General features: G+C 41.9%; 1 protein-coding gene across 2 annotated transcripts in view; it reads right to left on the reverse strand.

Annotated features, from left to right (window-relative positions):
- TRPM3 (transient receptor potential cation channel subfamily M member 3) overlaps nucleotides 1-27,954 on the reverse strand; it is a 717,940-nt gene that overhangs the window by 313,352 nt on the left and 376,634 nt on the right. For both annotated transcript variants that reach the window (XM_073670333.1, XM_073670354.1), the window contains exons 2-6: nucleotides 13,358-13,437; nucleotides 12,297-12,501; nucleotides 11,379-11,592; nucleotides 4,626-4,750; nucleotides 839-1,010 (exon numbers count right to left, since the gene is read on the reverse strand). In XM_073670333.1, coding sequence (XP_073526434.1) covers nucleotides 839-1,010; nucleotides 4,626-4,750; nucleotides 11,379-11,592; nucleotides 12,297-12,501; nucleotides 13,358-13,437 — 796 coding nt within the window. The remainder of the gene's footprint in view (nucleotides 1-838; nucleotides 1,011-4,625; nucleotides 4,751-11,378; nucleotides 11,593-12,296; nucleotides 12,502-13,357; nucleotides 13,438-27,954) is intronic.

The raw sequence follows: 27,954 nt of genomic DNA on the forward strand, positions 1-27,954 counted from the left end.
TAATACAAATTCTAACAGTCTATTCAGTAGGACTATCAGCTGTTTATCCACCAGACTTCTGCACAACACAACTGATGGTCCCAACCCCATTTATAAGGCAAGAAATCCCACTTATTAAACCTGACAGGGCACACCTATGAAGTGAAAACCATTTCCGGTGACTACCTCTTGAAGCTCATCAAGAGAATGCCAAGAGTGTGCAAAGCAGTCATCAAAGCAAAAGGTGGCTGCTTTGAAGAACCTAGAATATAAGACATATTTTCAGTTGTTTCACACTTTTTTGTTAAGTATATAATTCCACATGTGTTAATTCATAGTTTTGATGCCTTCAGTGTGAATGTACAATTTTCAAAGTCATGAAAATACATAAAAATCTTTAAAAGAGAAGGTGTGTCCAAACTTTTGGTCTGTACTGTACCTAAACGTCAAGGGTCGTTTAGGGATTAAAAGCAGAAAGGAGCAAAAAATGGATCAAAAGGTGAACTGTACAATAGTAAACCAAGGCTGTATAAATCACATGAAAGTAAGGGAAAACTGTGCCAGCCCCTATGCACATTTTCTGATCGGCTTTATCTGGGGGGTACTACTTAATTACCAATCACCAAACTAATAGATGGCATGCTATGCTATTTAAGATGTATTTGATTCTATTACTAAGACCCCAATGCACTGAGACCGGTGTCATACCCTTAATGAGATGCGTGAAGGAATAACCTGCACCAAATTTATTAAAGGGTTCTCTGAGAAATGTAATAAAATAAATTATACACATTTAGATATTATATATTTTTCTAAATACCTTTATTGAGCAAAACAAATATTTTACAAAATTACTTACTTGTATTTATTTTCTGAAGGGAGATGTGTTTTTCCAGTTGCCGCCGGAGTTTAACTTCTGCACCGTACTTGCCAGTTGTGCCATTGTCAGCCAGAATAAAATGTGAGTGCATACTGTTTAATACCGTTAATTTGCTCATGGGATTAGACATGGTCTGATATGGCCGAACCACCTATAGGATTAAATAAAAAAAATATATAAAATGACTATGTATTGAAAGCAACTCCCCAGACAAACTACAGCATCTTTACATACATGATATGAAGGTATCATGGATTCTTATAAAAAGGCGATTCCATCTTGCTACATAGCAAAAATGACAATACTACAGTTTTCCATGTATCTGTCTACTCATATATGTTTTTATACTTTAATACATATTCTTTCATGCATAAGTATCTTTTGAATTGCATTAAGTATATAAATAGATGTCCTACAAATTTATGTCAAATTTATATTGTTCTCCAACTTTTCCGTACTATAAAGAATAAAGATTACTTAGAAGTGTTGTCCCACAAACAAACTACATTTTAATCAATAGATCTTGGAATAATAATAAGTTCCACAATTGGATGTGTTAAATAAAATGTTCCTGTGCTGAGATAATCTTATAAATGTGCCCCTGCTGTGTACTGTGTAATGGCCGTGTCTGACCATGCAGGAACACTGTCTGATCATACCACAGCTCCTGGGCAGGGGAGGACGCTGAAGAGGGAATACAGACAGGACAACATGGATGACAGCTGATTCTTTTTGTGAGGTAAAACATTATTTTTAAACAGGCAAGGAAATGTTTTACCTCACAGAAAGAATCAGCTGTGATCCCCTGCTGTAATGTCTGTATATTTTCTTTTGCGTCCTTCCCTGCCAGGAGATGCAGTATGATCAGACCATGTTCCTGTACAGTCAGACACAGCCATTACACAGTACACAGCAGGGGCAATAAAAACCTATTGAAACAGAAAACTAACTACCCAAATAATAACGACTGTATATACAGCTCACTACACCATGTTACAACAGCATGTATTGTCCCAGAAGGGTTATTATACTAAACTAGATGGAGGCCCAATGCTATCGCATCGGGAGAGCGTCAATGACACGCCGCGCTCTGCCTGCTCACGCTGTTCTCTGCCTGCTCATGCCACGCTCTGCCGCACTCTGCCTGCTCATGCCGCGCTCTGCCTGCTCATGCCGCACGCTGCCTGCTCACGCCGTGCTCTGCCTGCTCATGCCACGCTCTGCCGCACTCTGCCTGCTCATGCCGCGCTCTGCCTGCTCATGCCGCACGCTGCCTGCTCACGCCGTGCTCTGCCTGCTCATGCCACGCTCTGCCGCACACTGCCTGCTCATGCTGCGCTCTGCCTGCTCATGCCGCTGTGCTGCTCTGCTCTGCCTGCTCATGCCGCTCTGCTCTGCTTGCTCATACCGCTCTGCTCATACCACTGTGCTCTGCCTGCTCATGCAACTCTGCTGCTCTGCTCTGCCTGCTCATGCCGCTGTGTTCTCCCTGCTCATACCGCTCTGCCTGCTCATATCGCTCTGCCTGCTCATATCGCTCTGCCGTGCTGTCCTGCCTGCTGACTCCGCTCTGCCCTGCTCCTTTTCCCTGTTCCTGTATCACGTCTTCTCAGACCAATCATTCAGTATAATGAGGCTATGTTGTATCAGGATCTAGTAGTAAGCTTTCAATTGTACAGGTGCAGAGCTGAGTTTGTCATTTGGTTCTGCGAACTTCCGCTGCTTGGAATTCTGGGATCCGGACACATCTGGACGGAACATGATGTGAAGACATTACAAGGTAAGTATATATTAAGATGTTATTTATGTCTGTGTTAATGGCAGAAATAGATGCAGAGAAATATCTATGGTCGACTCATAGCCATTAATATTAATAAGGACATTGGGGTTTCTAGGAATTCAGGTCCCATGTTTTAATGGGTGGTATCAAAAGAAAATGCACTAAAGAAATTCTTTAACTTTATCTCTTGCAAGTTATTGGCGTTGACAATAGTCACATTAAAAATACATTTGGATCAATACATACAGTACGATGCATTAATTACAATGTTTGAGGATGCAGCTACAGTTATATGAAAAAGTTTGCGCACCCCTATTAATCTTAAGCCTAATGTTTTATAAAAATTGGTGTTTTTGCAACAGCTATTTCAGTTTGATATATGTAATAACTGTTGGACACAGTAATGTTTCTGCTTTGAAATGAGGTTTATTGTACTAACAGAAAATGTGCAATCTGCATTCAAACAAAATTTGACAGGTGCATAAGTATGGGCACCCTTATCATTTTCTTGTTTTAAATACTCCTACCTTCTTTTTACTGACTTACTAAAGCACTTTTTTTGGTTTTGTAACCTCATTGAGCTTTGAACTTCATAGCCAAGTGTATGCAATCATGAGAAAAGCTACTTAAAGTGGCCACTTGCAAGTTGTTCTCCTGTTTGAATCTCCTCTGAAGGGTGGCATCATGGGCTCCTCAAAACAACTGTCAAATGATCTGAAAACAAAGATTATTCAACATAGTTGTTCAGGGGAAGGATACAAAAAGCAGTCTCAGAGATTTAACCTGTCAGTTTCCACTGTGAGGAACATAGTAAGGAAATGGAAGAACACAGGGACAGTTCTTGTTAAGGCCAGAAGTGGCAGGCCAAGAAAAACATCAGAAAGGCAGAGAAGAAGAATAGTGAGATCAGTCAAGGACAATCCTCAGACCACCTCCAGAGAGCTGCAGCATCAACTTGCTGCAGATGGTGTCACTGTGCATCGGTCAACTATACAACGCACTTTGCACAAGGAGAAGCTGTATGGGAGAGTGATGCGAAAGAAGCCTTTTCTGCAAGCACGCCACAAACAGAGTCGGCTGAGGTATGCAAAAGCACATTTGGAGAAGCCAATTTCTTTTTGGAAGAAGGTCCTGTGGACTGATGAAACCAAGATTGAGTTGTTTGGTCATACAAAAAGGCATTATGCATGGCGGCAAAAAAACACAGCATTCCAAGAAAAACACTTGCTACCCACAGTAAAATTTGGTGGAGGTTCCATCATGCTTCGGGGCTGTGTGGCCTATGCCGACACCGGGAATCTTGTTAAAATTGAGGGACGCTTGGATTCCACTCAGTATCAGCAGATTCTTGACAATAATGTTCAAGAATCAGTGACAAAGTTGAAGTTAGGCAGGGGATGGATCTTTCAGCAAGACAATGATCCAAAACACCGCTCCAAATCTACTCAGGTATTCATGCAGGGGAACAATTACAATGTTCTGGAATGGTCATCCCAGTCCCCAGACCTGAATATCATAGAACATCTGTGGGATCATTTGAAGAGGGCTGTCCATGCTCGGCGACCATCAAACTTAACTGAACTGGAATTGTTTTGTAAAGAGGAATGGTCAAAAATACCTTCATCCAGGATCCAGGAAATCATTAAAAGCTACAGGAAGCGACTAGAGGCTGTTATTTTTGCAAAAGGAGGATCTACTAAATATTAATGTCACTTTCCTGGTGAGGTGCCCATACTTATGCACCTGTCAAATTTTGTTTGAATGCAGATTGCACATTTTCTGTTAGTACAATAAACCTCATTTCAAGGCAGAAACATTACTGTGTCCAACAGTTATTACATATATCAAACTGAAATAGCTGTTGCAAAAACACCAATTTTTATAAAACATTAAGCTTAAGATTAATAGGGGTGCCCAAACTTTTTCATATAACTGTATATGTTGAGTAACAATTAAGTTGAGTATACGGTGGTAGAAATGACTTACATCTTTACCGATAAGGTCCTCTTGGTTTTCTACTATACCCCAAGGGGCAATACCAATTGTGCAGATCTTGCCTCTTGACTTGGATGCATGGTCTTTCAAAGCATCACCTACATGGCGAATGACACCTAGAAAATCGTGCGACACATGAAACAGAATAAATACAAGAATTTATGGACAGAGTTATATATGTTTATTTGAAATAGGAACTTTACAGCGGTTGTTTTAGACAATACCGGCTTGTTAGAAGTGTTTGTAGATGATACTGTGGGCTGATCACAGTGGGCCATGCTCCTGAGACCACCTGCAATCTATTGGGGAAAATAGCTCAAAATGTCCTTCAGAGACAAACATGCTCTCTAGCTGCTGTCCCTCCAACTAATTAATGGATGTTCCGAATAAGAGACACCAATCATTCAGCTCAAAAGTCACTAAAATAGTACTTGAAAATAGCTTTGGATATGTGTCTACATACAGGTTTTACTGGATAATCAGTAGACAAAATGCTCAGTAAAGTTTCCCTTTAAAATGTCAAGAATGAATATATTTGGAGATCTATCATCGTTTCCATCAAGTCGCAAAATATCCCTGAGCAAAATAGTTCATTCTGCTATTAGCAATAACAGTGCAGACAACTGCTCCCCTGATAATGGCTTTGTCTTCTTTCCTGTTGTATATCTACGTCTCCAGATTAGTACGAAAGAGAAAATAGCTCACGTAAATCTCAGTTGAGACTATCTGCCATTATGAAGCTGACACTGCAGGTTGAATTTCAGAAAAAAAGTAATATTCCAAAATATCTGACACAGAATAACTGAGGTGTGAGGCCCAATAGAATAGTAAATCCAAATATATGGATGATTTTTATATATATATATATATATATATATATATATATATGTATATATATATATATATATATATATATATATTTATCCTGGCCTTTGGCAAAATATAGTCCAGATGTAACACTCTGAAAAAGTATATATTCTCCTCCTAGATGCCTGCTTTAGTTGTAAATTAGACTTATGCGATGGTTTCTCATCATGCATATAAAAAGCAATATTATACATAGCAACCATATGTAAAACATCTCAGTCATAAGCTTGATAATAGGTTGTATCACATTTGACAAAAATTATTGCAGCAGGACGATCACAAAATATGCCCAGAAAAATATTTAAAAAACTATGGTGCACGTGGAGCAGCCAATCTTGATGTGTACAATTTAAGTGAAGAAATCTCCATAAAATAAATTATAAGCTTCATTTCTTAAAACTCCATTGTGTTATTCCTCTTTTAGTCCACCTGTTAAAGTATGAATAAATTGACAACTTGGTGTTACCAATCCCCTATTAAATGGGATGTGTCCTAGATATCCGGATACTGACACCGGCAGCAGCTTGTTGGACAGTGTCAGACTGTGACATGCAAATTTACAATACCTAGTTGTCAAGTTACATTTACATCTCCTGTAGAAGTGACAGGAAAATAGAACAACCCAGAAATGATGCCCCAGAACTGGTATTTCATGGGGAATACAGGTATGTAATGTCATGATTATGGCTCAAGGAGCGAACTGCCTCCGCATGACAGTCATTAGTATCATCAATGCACGTATCATATCTGTGGGGGGAAAACACTTTATTCCCAAATTGTTAGGCACATTGATGGAATATATTATATCACTCTTTTTCCAATATACAGTACAGACCAAAAGTTTGGACACACCTTCTCATTTAAAGGTTTTTCTGTATTTTCATGACTATGAAAATTGTACATTCACACTGAAGGCATCAAAACTATGAATGAACACATGTGGAATTATATACTTAACAAAAAAGTGTGAAACAACTGAAAATATGACTTATATTCTAGATTCTTCAAAGTAGCCACCTTTTGCTTTGATGACTGCTTTGCACACTCTTGGCATTCTCTTGATGAGCTTCAAGAGGTAGTCACCGGAAATGGTCTTCCAACAATCTTGAAGGAGTTCCCAGAGATGCTTAGCACTTGTTGGCCCTTTTGCCTTCACTCTGCGGTCCAGCTCACCCCAAACCATCTCGATTGGGTTCAGGTGTGGTGACTGTGGAGGCCAGGTCATCTGGCGTAGCACCCCATCACTCTCCTTCTTGGTCAAATAGCCCTTACACAGCCTGGAGGTGTGTTTCGGGTCATTGTCCTGTTGAAAAATAAATGATGGTCCAACTAAACGCAAACCGGATGGAATAGCATGCCGCTGCAAGATGCTGTGGTAGCCATGCTGGTTCAGTATGCATTCAATTTTTAATAAATCCCCAACAGTGTCACCAGCAAAGCACCCCCACACCATCACACCTCCTCCTCCATGCTTCACGGTGGGAGCCAGGCATGTAGAGTCCATCTGTTCACCTTTTCTGCGTCGCACAAAGACACGGTAGTTGGAACCAAAGATCTCAAATTTGGACTCATCAGACCAAAGCACAGATTTCCACTGGTCTAATGTCCATTCCTTGTGTTCTTTAGCCCAAACAAGTCTCTTCTGCTTGTTGCCTGTCCTTAGCAGTGGTTTCCTAGCAGCTATTTTACCATGAAGGCCTGCTGCACAAAGTCTCCTCTTAACAGTTGTTGTAGAGATGTGTCTGCTGCTAGAATCTGTGTGGCATTGACCTGGTCTCTAATCTGAGCTGCTGTTAACCTGCGATTTCTGAGGCTGGTGACTCGGATAAACTTATCCTCAGAAGCAGAGGTGACTGTTGGTCTTCCTTTCCTGGGGCGGTCCTCATGTGAGCCAGTTTCTTTGTAGCGCTTGATGGTTTTTGCAACTGCACTTGGGGACATATTCAAAGTTTGCCCAATTTTTCGGACTGACTGACCTTCATTTCTTAAAGTAATGATGCCCACTCGTTTTTCTTTACTGAGCTGCTTTTTTCTTGCCATAATACAAATTCTAACAGTCTATTCAGTAGGACTATCAGCTGTGTATCCACCAGACTTCTGCACAACACAACTGATGGTCCCAACCCCATTTATAAGGCAAGAAATCCCACTTATTAAACCTGACAGGGCACACCTGTGAAGCGAAAACCATTTCCGGTGAGTACCTCTTGAAGCTCATCAAGAGAATGCCAAGAGTGTGCAAAGCAGTCATCAATGCAAAAGGTGGCTACTTTGAAGAACCTAGAATATAAGACATATTTTCAGTTGTTTCACACTTTTTTGTTAAGTATATAATTCCACATGTGTTAATTCATAGTTTTGATGCCTTCAGAGTGAATGTACAATTTTCATAGTCAGGAAAATACAGAAAAATCTTTAAATGAGAAGGTGTGTCCAAACTTTTGGTCTGTACTGTATGTGCCAACTGTATTTAAGTGACACAACACTTCTGCCCAAAGCAGTTTTTTTCCAATTTTTACGCCACTCCCCTGCTGGATTAAGAATTGCAACTTTTTACAACTTAACGAGTCATAATTCATAAATGAGGCTTAAACCATGTTTGCATAGCTGTCAACAGTACACCTTAAAAAGTGGTGACAGTGGCATAAAGTAACAAAAAAGAATAAATTTTTGCACAAAAACATAATACAACAAAATCTGACTTTTTTGATGCTAAAAAATGGAGCAAAAGTCTAGATAAAAGTCCCTCATACAGTGGTGGCCAAAAGTATTGGCACCCCTGCAATTCTGTCAGATAATACTCAGTTTCTTCCTGAAAATGATTGCAATCACAAATTCTTTGGTATTATTATCTTCATTTAATTTGTCTTCAATGAAAAAACACAAAAAGAATTGTCCTAAAGCCAAATTGGATACAATTCCACACCAAACCTAAAAAAGGGGGTGAACAAAAGTATTGGCACTGTTTGAAAAATCATGTGATGCTTCTCTAATTCGTGTAATTAACAGCACCTGTAACTTACCTGTGGCACCTAACAGGTGTTGGCAATAACTAAATCACACTTGCAGCCAGTTAACATGGATAAAAGTTGACTCAACCTCTGTCCTGTGTCCTTGTGTGTACCACATTGAGCATGGAGAAAAGAAAGAAGACCAAAGAACTGTCTGAGGACTTGAGAAACCAAATTGTGAGGAAGCATGAGCAATCTCAAGGCTACAAGTCCATCTCCAAAGACCTGAATGTTCCTGTGTCTTCCGTGTGCAGTGTCATCAAGTAGTTTAAAGCCCATGGCACTGTGGCTAACCTCCCTAGATGTGGACGGAAAAGTAAAATTGACGAGAGATTTCAACGCAAGATTGTGCGGATGGTGGATAAATAACCTCGACTAACATCCAAACAAGTTCAAGCTGCCCTGCAGTCCGAGGGTACAACAGTGTCAACCCGTACTATCCGTCGGCATCTGAATGAAAAGGGACTGTATGGTAGGATACCCAGGAAGACCCCACTTCTTACCCCGAGACATAAAAAAGCCAGGCTGGAGTTTGCCAAAACTTACCTGAGAAAGCCTAAAACGTTTTGGAAGAATGTTCTCTGGTCAGATGAGACAAAAGTAGAGCTTTTTGGGAAAAAGCATCAACATAGAGTGTACAGGAAAAAAAAAGGGGCATTCACAGAAAAGAACACGGTCCCTACAGTCAAACATGGCGGAGGTTCCCTTATGTTTTGGGGTTGCTTTGCTGCCTCTGGCACTGGACTGCTTGACCGTGTGCATGGCATTATGAAGTCTGAAGACTACCAACAAATTTTGCAGCATAATGTAGGGCCCAGTGTGAGAAAGCTGGGTCTCCCTCAGAGGTCATGGGTCTTCCAGCAGGACCCAAAACACACTTCTAAAAGCACTATAAAATGGTTTGAGAGAAAGCACTGGAGACTTCTAAGGTGGCCAGCAATGAGTCCAGACCTGAATCCCATAGAACACCTGTTGTGAGATCTCAGAATGGCAGTTTGGAGAAGGCACCCTTCAAATATGAGGGACCTGGAGCAGTTTGCCAAAGAAGAATGGTCTACAATTCCATCAGAGCATTGTAAGAAACTCATTGATGGTTACCGGAAGCGGTTGTTCGCAGTTATTTTGACTAAAGGTTGTGCAACCAAGTATTAGGCTGAGGGTGCCAATACTTTTGTCTGGCCCATTTTTGGAGTTTTGTGTGAAATGATCAATGATTTGATTTTTGCTTCATTCTCTTTTGTGTTTTTTTCCTTGCAAGCAAATTAAATGAAGATAATAATACCAAAAAATTTGTGATTGCAATCATTTTCAGAAAGAAACTGAGTATTATCTGACAGAATTGCAGGGGTGCCAATACTTTTGGCCACCACTGTAGCTGATTAGACAGAACTATCTATCTATCTATCTATCTATCTAATATCTATCTATCTATCTATTATCTATCTATCTATCCCATATCTATCTAGCTATCTATCTTTCTATCTCATATCTACCGTATTTTTCAGACTATAAGATGCGCGGCTCCGCTGTGTGCCGGCTATGAAGGAGTGTGAAGTCACTGCTCCCCGCGCACACAGTCCCGGCGTGGGGAGCAGTGACTTCCAGCAGCTTATCTCTCCTTGTGACCTGCGCATAGCAGTGATGTCATGCGCGGCTCACATGGAGAGATCAGTGCAGGCATACAGGATGCAGCGCTGGAGGAGAGAAGAGAGGTGAGTAGGAGTGTTTATTTTTTTTAATGTGCAGCATGATGGGGATTAGGAGGACCATGCATACTAGGACAGGGATTAGGTGTGCCATGCATACCAGGACAGGGATTAGGGGTGCCATGCATACCAGGATAGGGATTAGGGGTGCCATGCATACCAGGACAAGGATTAGGGGTGCCATGCATACCAGGACAGGGATTAGGGGTGCCATGCATACCAGGATAGGGATTAGGGGTGCCATGCATACCAGGACAGGGATTAGGGGTGCCATGCATACCAGGACAGGGATGAGGGGTGCCATGCATACCAGGACAGGGATGAGGGGTGCCATGCATACCAGGATAGGGATGAGGGGAGCATGCATGCCAGGACAGGGATGATGGGTGCCATGCATACCAGGACAGGGATGAGGGGTACCATGTATACTAGGACAGGGATGAGGTGTGCCATGCATACCAGGATAAGGATGAGGGGTGCCATGCATACCAGGATGGAGGGATGCCAGGCATACCAGAATGGGGATGGGGACCACGTATAAAAGGAAGGGGGGCGGCATATATACCAGGATGGGGGATATTGTCAGAATTGGGGGACATTACCCCTATACCAGTGTCAGCAGAAGACCCCCCCCCCCATTAAAAGTGCATCATAACCACATTTTTTTCTTAAATTTTTATTTTTTTATTTTCCTCCTCTAAAACCTAGGTGCGTCTTATGGTCCGAAAAATACAGTATCTATCTATATTTCTCCTATCTATCTATCTATCTATCTATCTATCTATCTATCAATCTATCCCATATCTATCTATCTATCTATCTATCCCATATCTATCTATCTATCTATCCCATATCTATCTATCTATCTATCAATCTATCTATCCCATATCTATCTATCTATCTATCTATCTATCTATGTATCTCATATCTATCTATCTCATTTTCTATCTACTGTATCTATATGATATCTATCTATCCATCTATGTATATATCTCATTATCTATTTATCTCTTATCTATCTATCTATCTATCTACTGTATCTATCTATCTGATATCTATCTATCCGTCTATCTAGATATCTCATTATGTATCTATCTCTCTATCTCATTAGTTATCTATTTATCTGTTATCTATCTATTATGTCACATAATGCATTTTACCAGTGTTGACTCCTCCAGTGAATATCCAAGCCCCTGTAGTCATGGCAGCTTTAATTAGGCCTTTCCCGAACACCTGTTTCAGTTTTGGTTGGAGTTCAAAATTTTGAAGGCCCCCATGGACTGATATGAGAAGCTTTGGCAGTTCTAGCTGCCACTCCTTGGTCATAAGGTGCAGCAGTAAGTCAGGTTTGGTGTCAAAGGAAACACGAACATACTGCAAACAAACACAAGCAGAAGATATAAACATATTTTTTACTTATATATATTTGTATAATCCATAGTATTGTATGCAATAATATGCAAGAAAAAAAAAATCACATTTTAGAAATGTCATATTAAAAAAAACATTGGCCTTCCCTACCCAATCGTCTCCCAGCCTCTTACATTCCTATCCCCTCTCCCAACCTACTCATTGCTGGTGGTTAATTATAAAAGAAAAAGTTAGAAAAAAAAAGGAAAAAGAAATTTAAAAAACATTTTCTCTCTCTTAGTATTCCGAGTCAAACTGGGTCTAATTAAGAAACCCATGGTTCCCGGCTGTGAACAAATAGTGATAATAATGATATACACAGACTTAAATATTTCAATCGCAGATCTGTTTGTGTGATTTTGGACATGAAAATACCTTCTATAAGAGAGATGCTTTAATTCTATCACAGTTATGAAATTAAAGGGGATCTTCAAAATGTCCTGATCGTAATGTTAGTAAGAAGACATTCCTAATATATATATAAGCTATTAATTGGAAATAGTTGCTAAAGTTTAGTTTAGCCCACGGTAATCAATAGGTGCGTTCCACTTACATGTACAGAATCTGAAATGCAAATAAATCCACTGTAGTTATAATAATATAAATGTAGAAATGAAATCATAATAAAGTTTAATACATTTGTCAAGTAAAGTATAAGAGAAATATACCATGGCCTTATTGGAGTGCCCCCCTCCCTGGAATTCAATTGTCCCAAAGGCATCAGTAGGGCTGAGCTGAGTGTGTTTTCCAATCGACCACTTTTCTGATTGAACGTCGTTACGATTCAGCCTGCCTTCGTTCTTCTCATTTTGGATGATGGATATACTTGGAGTCAAGCCAACATGTTGGCCTATGAGTCGCCCACAACAACACCTACAGCATAAAGGAAACAATTTGGTGATTGTCTGCGTGTTACAATATATTATACTGCAGTCCTACACAAGATCTGGGCTTCCAGGACAGCAAATTTGCTGGTTTTCTACAGTATATTGAGCTGAAACACTGGATAAGCTATTACATTTCATATCCATCTGCTGGGAATAAACTTCCCGTCACCTTTACACTCAGGTCAAAATGTTTCTATGTCTTGAGACATGATCCCAAAATAAAGGGAAAACAATCAGGGACTCCAAATAATAGACTTCTTCATTCAACTTGTACTGAGGTTACTGAAATGATTTTGGCTTGGGACTCTAATTCTAAGAATGAGCTTTAAGAGTTTGCTTCATTCCAAATGGCTACACATGTCTGAATAACTCCTCAAATATACAAAAACAGTACATTTGTTACCAGGGATCATGGACGAGGGGTAGGTTGTGTAGTCAGTCATCTAGGGCTCCAAAAAAAGGTTTACATTCAGGTTTTTAGTAGCACAAATTGGATATTGCTGGGGTGCAAGGAGCGCTTCATAGCACTATAATTTATATTAGAGTGTAGGAATCTTCATATCTGTTTTATTTAAAATAAGAAAAAGTGGTATTATAGTAACTGCAATGACTTGGAGAATTAAGGCGTAACGCTGTTTTTATTGTCCTGTGAATGGCACGACATTTCAAACATAAAAAGGGCTGAAATTGCTTTTTCTATCACAACAAAAATTTTTTTAAATAAAAACATCCAATGCACCGTACTGACCTGAATACATAATTGACATTAATTTATTCTAAATTACAACCGTCATCACACTGATTGTGACCGCTCTGACCCTATTTGTGTAGAACAAACGTACCTATGGGGGTCTTTGGTGCTGGGTATGATGTGCACGCACTCTCTCTTGTGAAAAACTCGTTCGATCCATGATTTCTGGGCCTGAATAAATGAACAAAGAACAGAAAAGGTTACAAAATCAATATTAAATAATGTTCTGAAACCAGAAAACAAATGTAGCAATCATCTTGAATACACAGTTATTGATCAACACAAGAATGCACTTGAAAGCTGACAATACATGAACAACAATCGAGTGTGTACCTGTGACTTAATAGTTGACAAGACAGATTTCCTTAAAATACCAGTTTCCCATATTTTTATTAAATATAGCTAGATCAGACCACCATGGCGGTTATACAGGTGATCTAAGTAAATTATTCACGTTAATTAATTGCTTATTTATTTTTGAAAAAACATATTTGTCAGCAAGGTGTGATGAAACTTCTGCCCCAAATTCAATCATATGTACTCTTCTCTCTGGTGTATATGTTAGCCATTAGGGAATGTACTGCAATAGATATGTGGCCATACTATATACTGTTTATAGCCTTGGGAGGTTTGTTGCTAGCCCTCCATGGAGCTACTCAGTTTTTAACAAAATCCGTTATATTTTATATTTAATAAAGTTGATATATTTGTGAGATATTTTGTAGCACCATTTTTCTTTTGGTTTATTTCGTGATACTTAGATGCATCTGTCTTATTCAACCAGATACTTTTTGACTATAGGAATATTGCTTGGCCCCAAATTCAATCATGCATCGTTCTGAAGACTTGAGACCGACTAATATCTAAAGATGTGCTGAACACAACTCTTCTGATTGTTATAGCTGTCATGAGAGCAGTCAGCACTAGGTCCACTGAAAGACACGGGCCCCCCTAAGGTCATTGGGGTCCTGCTATTTTCAGACTCTTCTTTGAAAGTGGCTTTTACACATCTCAAACGCTGGACCTTGTGTATGAGTTGTAGAAACACTATGGATAAACCAGACACTTCTCTTCTATCAGCATTTGGATTTTCTTTCCTTAAATGGCTTAATATTCTTATTATTCAGAAGCAAAATGTACTGGCATATAGGGATGTATTTCACATATGTAAAATAAAATAGCCAGAAAATACAGTGCATGCAAAATTGAAGCATTGTTAGGACCATTGACTCTCTAGTGCCAAAGAGTCCACAAAACTCTGGATGTGACCCTGCCAAATTGTTTGAAGTCTGGGCGCAGTCAGACAGCCATATAAATTGGAACGAGATTGGGTTGGCTGGCGGCTCTCCCGACCTGAGCGCGACAGCTTCATGTATTTTTATGCAGCTGTCACGTTCGGGTCAGGAGAGCAGCCAGCCAGTTGTGCTGTGCGTTCTGATCTCAGTCCGTTTTATACGGCCGTCTGACTGTCTTATTAATCAGACTGCCAGACATAACACTGTGATAACAAGAAGAAATAGGGAAAGTCGGTTTAGTAAAAAATTTTGTTTAAAAATAAATTCAGGTGAAAATCCTTTTAAAAAAAATATTGATAAATAGTATGACATGAGCATCTATATGACCTTATACCATATAATTCTATTCTGGGATACGGAGCCATATTGCACAGAAATACATTGACATGAACCTGAGAAGATTACATTGAGTTTGAGCATTTGCATAGATAAGTCAAGATCAGGTCAAGTGCTCTGGAGGCATTAACTTGATACAGGAAAACACTAGCTTTTGGCTTTCTCTATAAAAACAGAAGGAAGTTAACAATAACCATGTACAAGTGTCATTTTCTGACACTGTGGTTTTGTTTTGCCCGAAGCATTGTAGACCTGAAGGAAGAAAAGATTAAATTCTTCCCACGAGAGATTTATTTCTAGTTCATTTGTTATTGGAGTCAAGGAATGGAAAATGAGAATTTACTCTGAAAAATATGTGTGAAAAGTGTCATGAAGCAATGGAATTTATTTATGTTATTAAAATATATTTAGTTTATACTGTAGAAAACTAATACCGGGACGCTGAGAAAACAGGGTTTACACTATATAATAATTATTTCACACAAGGTACAAAAAGTATAACCAGTGAGTGACAGAGAGGTACAATGGGGAGAGGATTCTGCTTGTGAGGGCTTACAAAGATACAGGGAGGGGGTATTAATTGTGGACAACCTTAAGAAATACTGTATCTTATATTTATTTATTATATTTATTTACTCACTTATACAGCACCATGAATTCCACAGCGCTTTATAAACACCATCATCACTGTCCCCATTGGGGCTGACAATCTAAATTCCCTATCGGTATGTCTTTGGAGTGTGGGAGGAAACTGGAGATCCTGGAGGAAACCCACGCAAACACAGGGAGAACATACAAACTCCTTGTAGATAATGTCCTTGGCGGGATTTGAACCCTGGAGCCCATTGCTGCCAGGCTACAGTGCTATAAATTTTCTTCATTAATGATGTGTAATTATTAAGAATGGCTTTCTTATTCTATATATATTTGTATCCAAACATGTATACTTATAGTAACTAGGAAATTTGAATTGTTTTTCCATATTAATTGTATCAAATAATTTTTAATCTTTATTAAAACATTTACATTGTTTTTCGATATTTGTTGTATTAAATATTTTTTTATGCAAAATGTAATGTTACAGAACGGGAACCTGAGGACACATACAGAACACTTTTGGAGAACGCTTGCCTACAATTCTTCTGCAGTGATATGAAAGACTGGTATCCATGATAGCAATCAGTTTAGTTGCAAACTGTTATCTTGAAGGGGCAGTTACATTATATATTTAATATATTTATTGGTTACATACATACTTAAATTAAGTAATAATAAAATAGTGTTCTGTTGCTACTCATTTATCTGACATTACATTATGTGTAAAAATAAGAAACAGTTTGTTGTCACAAATGTTAAATTATAGAAGAAAAAGAGGAGACAGTATTTCTACCTTAACTAAATGTATTTGTAGTCAAATCTGCCCAATATGTGACATTTCTGCTTACATCCAAAACTTTTTCAAGCTGGAGAAAGTTTGGGATATAATCTGGAAAATCACATATTGAGTAAATTTGTCTACAAATACATTTGATTAAGGTCGAAGTGCTGTCTGCTCTTTTTCTTCTGTACTTTTTTGTTGCTCAAGTGGACCATGAGCCACCGTGGGACGTGCACTTGGATAGCATGGTGGGCTGCTTAAACCTCTTCTCTAGATATTAAATTCTATGAAATATGGAAACTGTGAGTTACATTTCACAGCAGCATCTTAACCTATTGGATTACACAAAAACAAGTTTTTCTCTCCCCTGTTTAGCATTTCCCTTATACCATACTTCTGTTAGGCAGGATGAAACAAGGCTTCTCCAGTAATAGGTCTGAATGGACAAAACCTTTTCAACTTAATAAAGTTCTGGGCTCTACCGATACCATTGTGCAAAAAACGCTTTCCTAATAGAGGCAGCTGGATACAGTAAAAATATAAGAGGTCAGGTTTTGGAAGGTGAGGAGCCTGCTTTGTCCTCTGCCACCTGATTGCTGCTAATTCTGGAAAAGATGTATACAGAGAAAATTTTATTTCTACAAAGACAGAAAATGGATGTTGTAGTTGTACTTGTTTATTAAGTTATATGAATAATTGCCACTGTTTTACCGTTATTAATGTAATTCTAACATTTACAAACAAGTACTGCATATTGTTGCATTTTTCAAGGGTTAGTTGTAATATAAAACCCATGCCACTGTTGACTAGGTCAGTCTTTGGCCTAGTGTACGTATAGAAAATGAATCTCTCGCAGCTAATAATGCCAAAACATAGGCATTTCCAGCTAGTTTTATACACACTTTCATGGTACAGTATGTATTATGATATCCCATTTCAGATATAACCAATAGATAATTTACAGTCATTTTTGAAGTAACGTGTCCTTTGGATGATGACTACAACTGTGCGGTGTCCTTTTTACCAGAATTGGCACCCTCCACCTATAACTGTTTTGACTTTAAACTCATTAGATTAGTAAAGCATGAACGTTATCAATGTAACTGGAATCCTCACAACCGATTGCCCACGTGTTAATCAGATGTCGGTGGAGAGCAGATCTAAACGGTTTGAGTCTCTTTGCAGAGAAATGGTCTACGTAGAGCCATTGTCATATTTCACATGGACCATTGTAAAATTGATTGTAAGACTAATGCTGTGAATTAATTTTTTCCTTTAAAGGTTAGTAATAATGAATCATGAAATTCTTTAATCTTTGCTGAACACCAGGCCCATCAAAGAAGTCGGTTAAAATTGGACCATAAAAATGAAATTTATTTTAATTTGATCTTTGGAAAAACCCTTTCTCTTGGCTTTAGGTATTTAAATCATATTTTTCCCAACTGCAGTAAAAATGGTGGTCTAAATATGACTTGGTGGTCTAAATATGACTTTCTAGTACAGATGAGTAGACCCATGGATGTTCGAGTTCGTCGGGTTTGACCGAACTTGAACCCAAACCCCATAGAAGTCAATGGGGACCCAAACTTTGGTGCTGTAAACTGGTTGTAGTAAGGTCTAGGGGACTGCCAAATGAAGCAGAGCACCCTCACAGACTCAGAACTCCGAACATTAAAATGGACTTCTGGGAGAAGTCCGTGTTCGAAGTTCAGCACCTAGTGTCCTGTACAAACCCTGAACTTTACAGTTTGGGTTCACTCATCTCTATTTTCTAGCCCTTTTCTGGTCTTAGTAGAAACATGGAGTACCTTGAAACAGATTAATTTCTCCAAAATACGTGACCAATCATCTCCAAAAAGTACTCTTACAACTGTCTCCGTATATCCAAAACCATCAGTACAAATAGACTAGTGAATTCCTAAATGTAAAAGGTTTTATAAGTATATATTTTCTGAGCTTTATTTTATTCATCTTCTATTATTTAAAGAAAAACAAAACTTTCTGTGTGAAAATATTTCACATAAGGACGTTGGTTACGTGAATGACAGTATTTAACTGCCTAGGTTAAAAATATGAATCATGAGACACTTAACATTAGTTTCCCGCTGTCTCATTTTCATTATGTTCTCAATTAACACATTACATTAAATATCATTAAAGTTGATTGGGGCAGCAATAATGAATCTACCCATTAGCAGGCATTTACTGTAGCTTGTCTCAATTTAGATTTTTTTTTTAAAGTGAAACATTTTCAGCATGTTATGTAAGTGAATGAATTTACACTAAGTCTAAAGAGGTTAGAAGTTAAAAGCCTATGTGTATTTTTAAATCCCCCAAATAATGACATCCATCCATCATTCGCTCTTGTTTTCCCATCCAAATAAAAAAAACAAAATGTTTACCTGAGTTTCAAGCAAGTTTTTCTGTTTTATAGAGTGTAAAGCTACAAGAAATAACTAGTAGTGGCTTCTATAATTGATACTATCTATCGATCTATCTATCCGTTCATCCATCCATCATTTGCTCTTGTTTTCTCCACAAAGAAGTATAGATTGTTTACCTGAGTTTCAAGCAAGTTTCTCTGTTTTACAGAGTGTGAAGCTCTAAGAAATAACTAGTAGTGGCTTCTATAATTGATACTATCTATCTATCTATCTATCTATTTATCCATCTATCTATCTGTTCATCCATCCATCATTTGCTCTTGTTTTCTCAACATAAAAAATTATAGATTGTTTACCTGAGTTTCAAGCAAGTTCCTCACCAAAGGCAGTCAGTCGTTCCTCTAAAGTGTGTGTTGTCTTTGGTCTTTGCTGCTGACCATTATTCTAATAGCATATTCGTGCATTATGACCGCCCACTGCACAAGCCACTCTTTTCATGCCCAACTGAAGGTAGAATAGGCGCTGAACCTGAGCCCATTAGCTATTTGGAATGTACTGCTGTGGGATTAGCCTCATTAAAAGTTCCAGAAACATTCATTGCAGCCCCCAAATACACTTCATGATTTGAACATCTAATCTGACGCCAAAAGAATAACAAATCCCTTGAGAGCTTGGATTTAACTGGCACAAGCCCTGGCAGGTTTTTTCCCCCTTTTTTTTCTCTTTTTGTACAGAATGTGAAAGTGTGATAAGGTGTACTGGCCTCTGAAAGCTTAGCTCTAAAAGCAAATTCTTCAAAAGACACAGTGTGTTAAAGCACGGAGGAATCTGCACACACAAGAGATATTGTTAATCTGCGAAGAATGAATCCAGTGTGTTTACAGGCAAACAGATGGGAAACGCTATACTATGTCAATGTACTGCAAGCATCAATATTGATGGGGTTCAATCTGCGAGGTTTAAGGTGATGAACTCCAAGTTTACATAGCAAGAAGTCTACAGGATTAACTTCTACCAGTAGATAGAAGAGCTTTGAGTTTATATATTTTTTCTTAAAGGGGTTATCTGGTTAAAACAAGTTATCAGCTATCCACGAGATAGGTGATGACTTGTGGGTCAGTGGTTGTCCCACTGCTGGGACCCTCACCGATTGTTAGATCACGGAATTTATATGCCTGTTATAAGATAGCAAAGCAGGATGGACGCCTGACCACTGCTCCATTAATTCTCGATGGACTAAGCAGCTCCTTAGGGAATGAATGGAGCTCAGGTTGAGCATGCACACTGCCATTCCATTCTGGGATAAAAGTTCCCTGTTGTGCCAATCGGTGCGGGTCAGAGTGGTCTGACTCCCACCAATCAGTAAGTTATTACCTATCCTGTGTTCTGGTAGTAACTTGCTTTAACCAGACAACCCTTTTCATTCTTACATTGTTAGTTAAATTAATAAAACATGTAAAACATTTCTTATCAAGTAGTAAACAGTAAATGTAATGTTACTGTAAAATATTCTGATGTTGCCAATTTCTGAAGCTCCAAATGTCTTTGTCCATGAAATGCCTTTAATATAACATGATGGGCATCAAAGGTGAACAAAAAAAACTTTTCTAGCATTAAGCCAGATTTTCTCAATTAAAGCAATAAAGACTGGAATATAGTCTCCCATTTCAGCATTTCAACCTCCCTTGTGTTCTGTGCTAGAAATATAGCTTTGTGTTGACTTTTAATAAAACATGAACCTCTGAAAGTGGCGTTTGCCTCCGTACACCTTGCCACAATCCTTACTCCAGTCAATGACTTGATTAATATTTCTAGCATAAGGTTCTCATCCCAGCTCCACTCAAGAGACAACAAGAGTCGCAAAATGCTAGTGCAACCTGACGAAAGCTTCAGTTCGGACTGAAAGCAAGTTTGCTGTGTATTCTCATTAACTTCTACTAATAAAACAAGTCAAAAGTTCCACCGTCATGACAAACTGTTTTCCCCTACATGAAAGGACAGCACACTATCTCCTACCTTTTCTTTTTCCATTATTACGTATCATGTTATGAAATTGCTATAGTTAGGTAAACAGCATAAATATAAGCAAGTTTGCAACTGACTTGCTTTATTTATGTGCTGTCATTCTCATGCAACAAGAGATTTTATCTTAGATGATGTACAGCTTATTGCTAATCAGACCTACCCCCAGAGCATGGCCAGTATACACAGTAGCTACATTTCAGGATGAGGAGTTAACTCATGAGATCCCAGTCAGCACTCTACAGCATATTGTTTTCTGCACAGCAGTTAGTTGCTCACCTCCCAACTCTCAGCTCAGAGCTGTTATCAGTACTGCAAATTCACCAGCCCACAGCGTTTTACAGGGCAGTTCTCTAATCACTGCTCACTTGTTCAAAGTCACTGCTTTCTTTATATGTCAATATAGTGATAACAGTGTAGACTTCAGAACAAGCACTGACAGACCGGTAATGAGTCATATTAGCATAAGCTCAGCTAAAGGGTGAAGCTACTGAACCAGAACTGTCATTCAAGAAGGAGTGCCCTCCTCCCAACAATAAAGAAGTAAAAGACACTGGAGAGATGTGCTGAAGAATCAACTTGCGAATAATGATTTAAGGCCACAGAGCAACTTCGGCATATTTTTACTCCTTCTACTTTGCTGTTATTCTAGGACTAAACAGCCTTTTTTTTGCTAATTTTTTGAGTCACAAATGTATGTGAATTGCATATTAAAAAAGTCACAAGGTACCAAAACTACTAAACTTTAAAATTAATTTTAAGCAATTATAGAAGACTAAAAATGATTAACAAAACTCAAAAGTAGTGGCAATAATTTTCCACAGTTAACACCGCCTAAAAGAACATTAAACCAATGCTTAACTAATAGATGTTAGCAGTAATAAAACTTGCCCACACTCCACACTTGGGATGGTCTGACATATGCTGTGCTCAGATGAGACGGTGTCTCTTCAGGCCTTTAGTATTTTTGATCTTTTACATCCTAAAGGGGTTGTCCGGTCCAAATCGATAAGTCTGCAATCACTCTGCCTGACTGCAGACTTATGAATCCCCGCAGCACACGCACTGTGCTCTGCAGGTCTGCGGGGATTTGCCAGGTTCTGACCCAGGACCAGAGGGTATGTATGTGTTATACATACTCCTGGCAGGGCCCGTCCAGTGGGCGTGGCCTCGCTCCATACACGGTCTCAGTTCAGAAACCAGTCAATCCCCGCAGCCACAGTGCCTGCGCTGGGGGGATTCATAAGTCTGCAGTCACACAAAACAGACTTATTGATTTGGACCGGACAACCCCTTTAATGTGGTAAAGGGGTAAAATGAGATTTCGGCAGACCAATCAATAAAACAAGAGGTAAAATAAGGGCCTGAGTATGGGTCTAGCTCAGCTATAGCAAGCACATGAGAGTAACAGACGTGTTGTTTATAGAACGCCACATCTGTCGTGGTATATGTTTATCAGTATATGCTGGAAATGCTCCCAAAATATAAGCCTAAAGTTTCTATAAAGTTTTCTATAATCTATAATGGGCCCAACATACACTGAAACAGTGTCCTTTATACCGTATTTGGCAATATGTATTGGTATAGCCTTTTTTTCTTTGTTTTGAAAAGCCTATCTGGCTATGCTTTTAAATTTAGGGTATCCAGGGCGGTATTTGGTATTCCTGAACAAATAACTGCCCCTCACTGTGCTCCCTGCACAAAAAATGACACCCACACTGTCCCTCTTATGATACATTGCCTCCTCTCCTATAACTACCATCCCTCCCCCATAAATTGTTTCTTATTAACAATAACTGTCAAACAATCCGTCCTTTAGAACGGTGGCCTTTACACTGTCTTTCCTCCTACACACTGTACCTACGGTATGAACTCTAGCCTCCACACTGTCCAAATCTTCAGTGCTCCTCCCCACAATGCCCCCTCTTCACACTGTACTCCCTCCATATTGTGCCTACACAATGTCCCTCCTTTTGTATACCGCCTCCCATACTGTGCCCTTACTGAATCTTCAACTCCTCTAAGGAGCCCTTACCTCCCCCTCCTCTCTATCACACACAGCCTGCACCCCATTTACGCTACACAGCCAGCACCCAATGTAACCCCCAAGCAGCCAGCACCCTATATAACTACCATATACAACCTGCACCCCCATGTACCCGCCATATACAGCTTGCACCCCATGTACTCCCCATATACAAACTGCACCCCATGTCCCCCAAATATAAAATGCACCCCCACATTCCGACTGCACCCCACATACCCCATATACAGCCTGCATACACCTCCATATGCAGACTGCACTCCATATACCACCCATATTTACCCCATATACCACCCCCATATTTAACCTGCACCCCTATATACAACCTTCACCCCCACATTCAGCCTGCACACCATGTACCTCCATATACATCCTGCACCCCCCTCCATATGCAGCCTGCACCCCATGTACAACCATATACAGCCTGCACCACATGTATCCCCATATACAGCCTGCATCCACTTCCATATGCAGCCTGCACCATATGTACCTCCATATACAGCGTGCACCCCATTTACTCCCAATAAATAACTTGCAACCCTATAAACAACCTTCACCCCCACAACATACAGCCTGCACCCCATGTACCCTCCAAATACAGACTGCATTCCCATATAAAGCCTGCACCCCCCATATACAGACTGCATACCCCCATATACAGCTTGCACCCTCCCATATACCTACTGCACCCACCATATAAAGCCTGCACACCATCATAAAGAGACTGCACCAAGCCATACACAGACTACACCCCCGCATATACAGCCTGCACACCGCCGTATACAGCCTGCATACTCCCGTAGACAGCCTGCATACCCCCATATACAGATTGCACACCACCATATACAGACTGCACCCCATTATACAGGCTGTACCCTTTCATATACCTACTGCACCCCTGATATAAAGCCTGCATATCACCATATAGAAACTGCACCCCACAAGACACAGACTGCACACCCCCATGTACAGTGTGCACATCCCCATATACAGACTGCACACCCCCATATACAGAGTGCACATCCCCATATACAGACCCCACCCCCATATACAGACTGCACACCCCCATATACAGTGTGCACATCCCCATATACAGACTGCACCCCCCATATACAGTCTGCACACCCCCATATGCAGATTGCACACCCCCTATACAGCCTGCACACCCCCATATGCAGCCTGGATACCCCCTATACAGCCTGTACACTCCCATATACAGCCTGCACTCCATGTACCCCTGTACCCTGATTACCTGTCACTTGTGCCCCCCATCTTCTCAGGCTACTGCTGCTGCTTCCTGACCTGCATGGGAAAACACTTCACTTCCAGCAATCTCTAGGATACCAGTCACATGGACATGATGTCATCACAGGTCCTTCTTTTTTAGCATTAATTGTCTCTTCCTTCCGGGCAGGGAGTTCATTTGTGACACCTCAGGGGTCTGGTTGCCACAGTGATAGAGATATTACGTCTGAGAGCAGGTGGGAGGTCTCTTGGTCAGGAATCCGATGCATGCCACACCTCCTGCACAGTCCTGGGAGGGGAAGAACTTCCCCTATATAAAACTGGGGCTGAGGCAGGGTTAGTGAGTAGAGAAGAAGTAGAGACAGAGAAAAGAAGCAAATATAGGAACAGAACATCAGGAGCTCTGTGGGAGCAGTGTTACAAGGAGTCAGGGGCTGGCAGCTGCAGAGCTCGCCCTGACTGAGAAGATTTCTTACCGGACCCGGAGTCCGAGGCTGTGGGGACTAACTCCTACCCAGCAGCAGAATCCGTCAGGCAGGGGATTCCAGGTCCTCTGGCCAAGAAACCCGAAGGCACGGTCACACGCATGGGACCAGCACCGCCGTCGTGGAGCGGAAGCTACTAGAAGGCCCCGAGTCACCGGCCATACGGGTGAGCACCACACGGTACACTGAGGGACGTGGGCTACTTATACCCGCCTCTAGCAAGGTAGCCAGAAGAGTACAGTTAGTTTGGGAGGCCTACAACTCCGCCTGGCCAGGGGAGATCCCATCTGCTCAAGGACTGACCAGGCCCCAATCGCTAGCCAGTACTCCGGGAGTGTCTATCTTTGTCACCAGTAAAGACCCTGAACTACACCGTACCGTCTCCGAGTGGTTCCTGCTACCCCCATCATCCACGTCGGCTGCCCTGAGGCCATACCCCTCCCGTTGGGGGTTATACTATCACGCTGCACAATCCTACCACCGGCCTCAGCGGTCTGCCCTGCAGCAGCAGCTCCTTAGCTGTACTCAACGGGTGGCGTAGTCGTCCAACATCTACCGCTGATACATCGCCGCTCAGTTTGACTCCCTGGGCACGGACCGGGTCACCGCCACGAGACTACAACCCTCAACAGATCCGGCTCCGGGTAAGCTCCCGCGTGCGCAACGCAGCGCGACACAGGCCTAGGGGCGCGTCAACTTTTGGCGTAGTCGGCAGGATTTCGTGCCCGCAACCACCGGGTACTGCGTGCCTGAAAAAGACTGTTCAAACTTACCTGTGGTGAAGATTCCCGCCATCCGGCGCCATCTTCAGCCTTCTTCCCGCCATCGGTGAAGATTCCCGCCATCCGGCGCCATTTTCAGCCTTCTTCCCGCTTTCCGTGGAGTTTTCCCGCCGTTGGACGCCATCTTGAAGACGTCGCGCGGGAAGAAGAGGGGCGTGAACTCCGAAAGCGCGCGAGAACTGAAGCCCCGCCTCACGTCCGGACGTCGCGTAAGGTCCTGGAAGGAGCCCAGCAGACTCCGACGTCACAGGAGCGCGACGGAAGGTCCTCAACCCTGACGATCTACTGCGGAGCCGCGGCCTACGGAAGAGGATCATCGCAAGGTAGGCCACGGTCCACTAGGGGGGAGGAGGATGTCGGATACGGAGGAGAGCTTCACTGCCTCAACCCCCGCCAGCGCCACCGCTGCTGCAGTCATGCCTTTCACCATGCCCTATATCCCGGGAGCGGCCTGGCTACCCCAGTACTCAGGGGAGTCACATACCCTGCATGACTTTAGAGAAAAGCTGGATAGCCTCTTCCAGGTGTACCCCCTCACAGAAGAGCAAAAAGTGAGCATCCTGGTGGCCCAATTAACTGGGGCAGCCCGAAGGGAGGTAAAGTCCTGGCCACCTGGGGGGAGGACTGTCGCAGGGATACTAACCCGGCTGAGGGACACCTTTGATACCCGCACCTCAGCCGAGATCAAGCTTAGATTCTACGGGTGCAAGCAGCGAGCATACGAGAGTATAAGGGACTATGCCCTGAACCTACAAGAGGCCCTGAGAGCCATTAAGCAGACCGACCCTGACGGCGTGGGAGACGAGGACAGGCTGTTGACTGAACAATTTATAGAGGGTTTATATTGCAATGCCCACCGAACCCAGTTGCGGGCAATGGCCTTACAGGACCCTCATCTGGGATTTGCACAGTTCAAGGACAGAGCCATCCGGGTGCTCCGAGAACCGGCACCAGGTGGCGTTGTGACCCACAGACGCCCCACTACCACTTACCACCAGGAGGCGGCACCCTTGTCGGCAGGGCCTGTGGGAGCTGATGCGCAGGCTTTGAACAATGACCCGGCTCCTGACCTGCACCATCAGGTCCAAGAGCTAGCTAAAAGCGTTGCTGCGCTAACCCGAACTGTGCAGTCTTTACAGGTTTCCACTCCAGGGAAGATCCAGCTGGCATCCGGACCGGAGGACATCCCGTGGCGTCGACCAAGGAGGACCCCACCGGCCAGAGGGAGACCAAGCGACCGATACAACGAGGACGGACAACCCATCTGCCGCCGCTGCAATCAACCCGGACATATGGCAAGGTACTGTCCTTTAAACTGGCACAACCTGGGGTAGAGGGCCAACCCCCAGGAAAAAGATCACCAGGCCCATCGAACTGGCGCGACAAATATGTGGGAGGACGTCCAGTCTTACCCGTGGTACTGGATGGCATTCCTATGAGTGCCCTACTGGACACCGGGTCACAGGTCACCACCATCCCGTGCGTGCTCTTCAAGCAGTACTGGAATGACTCGGATATCACCCGCTACCCTGACGACGACTTGAGTATCATCGCCAGCAATGGTCAGCCCGTGCTGACCATTAAAATCGGTAGAGTCGAACTGGCAGCACAGGGACTGATCATTGTAGACATTGACAAACACGAGAGTCACCCAAAGATAACTCTAGGAACTAATGTAATTGAAAATTGTCTTGCAGAGGTGATTTTCCTTTTACAGCAGGTTGCCAAGAACGCCAGCTCCGGCGAGCAGCGAGTGCTCCAAAAAGAGATCCGGGCACTGATGCGACGGCAACAGGTGGAACTCTCCGGCGGTGAGATTGGTAGCGTGAGAATGTGTGACCCTTTCCCTATTGCCATGCCCCCAAAAAGTGAAATGATGATTTGGTGCCGGGCAGCTATTGGTCTGAGAGGTAGAGATTACCAGGCAATGGTAGAACCAGTTTACTCAGACAGTAGGCCCACCATCTTGACAGCATGGGGGGTGGTTAATGTACGCCATGGGAGGGTGCCCGTTCGCATAATCAATATCGGGAAGAGGGAAGTGTACCTGCCCCGGTATGCCACGCTAGCCAAATTATATACCATTAACCAAAATGCTATACAATCTGTGGAACCCTTGCCTCCATCTCACCCGGAGGAAGGTAACGGCTCTAAGAAAACAATGGAGGACTGGTGTCAGCAACTACATTTGGGTACTGACTCCACTCCCTCACACCAGAAACAGGGAGTCTATCGGGTGGTTCAAGAGTACGAGAGAGTGTTTAGTAAACACCCGTTAGACTTCGGGCGAGTCAAGGGGGTAGAACACCACATCCCCACGGGAGACCATCCTCCCATAAAAGAGAGGTATCGACCCGTACCCCCTGCACACTACCAACACGCCAAGGGGATGCTTAGAGACATGAAGGAGGCTGGGGTGATCAGGGATAGCTGTAGCCCCTGGGCAGCTCCACTAGTCTTAGTCAAAAAGAAAGACAACACCATGAGGATGTGTGTAGATTACCGGAAAATCAACCGTATCACACACAAGGATGCGTACCCCTTACCAAGGATAGAGGAGTCTTTGGCTGCTTTAAGATCTGCTAACTTCTTCTCTACCTTGGATCTCACTAGTGGGTACTGGCAGGTTTCTGTAGCAGAGGCGGACCGGGAGAAGACCGCATTCACCACCCCGATGGGACTTAGCGAGTTTACCTGTATGCCGTTCGGACTCTGCA

This window comes from Phyllobates terribilis, unplaced genomic scaffold, assembly GCF_046119375.1.
Source record: "Phyllobates terribilis strain yellow unplaced genomic scaffold, ASM4611937v1 Scaffold_1__5_contigs__length_1240528914, whole genome shotgun sequence".
In the NCBI taxonomy this organism is placed as follows: domain Eukaryota; kingdom Metazoa; phylum Chordata; class Amphibia; order Anura; family Dendrobatidae; genus Phyllobates; species Phyllobates terribilis.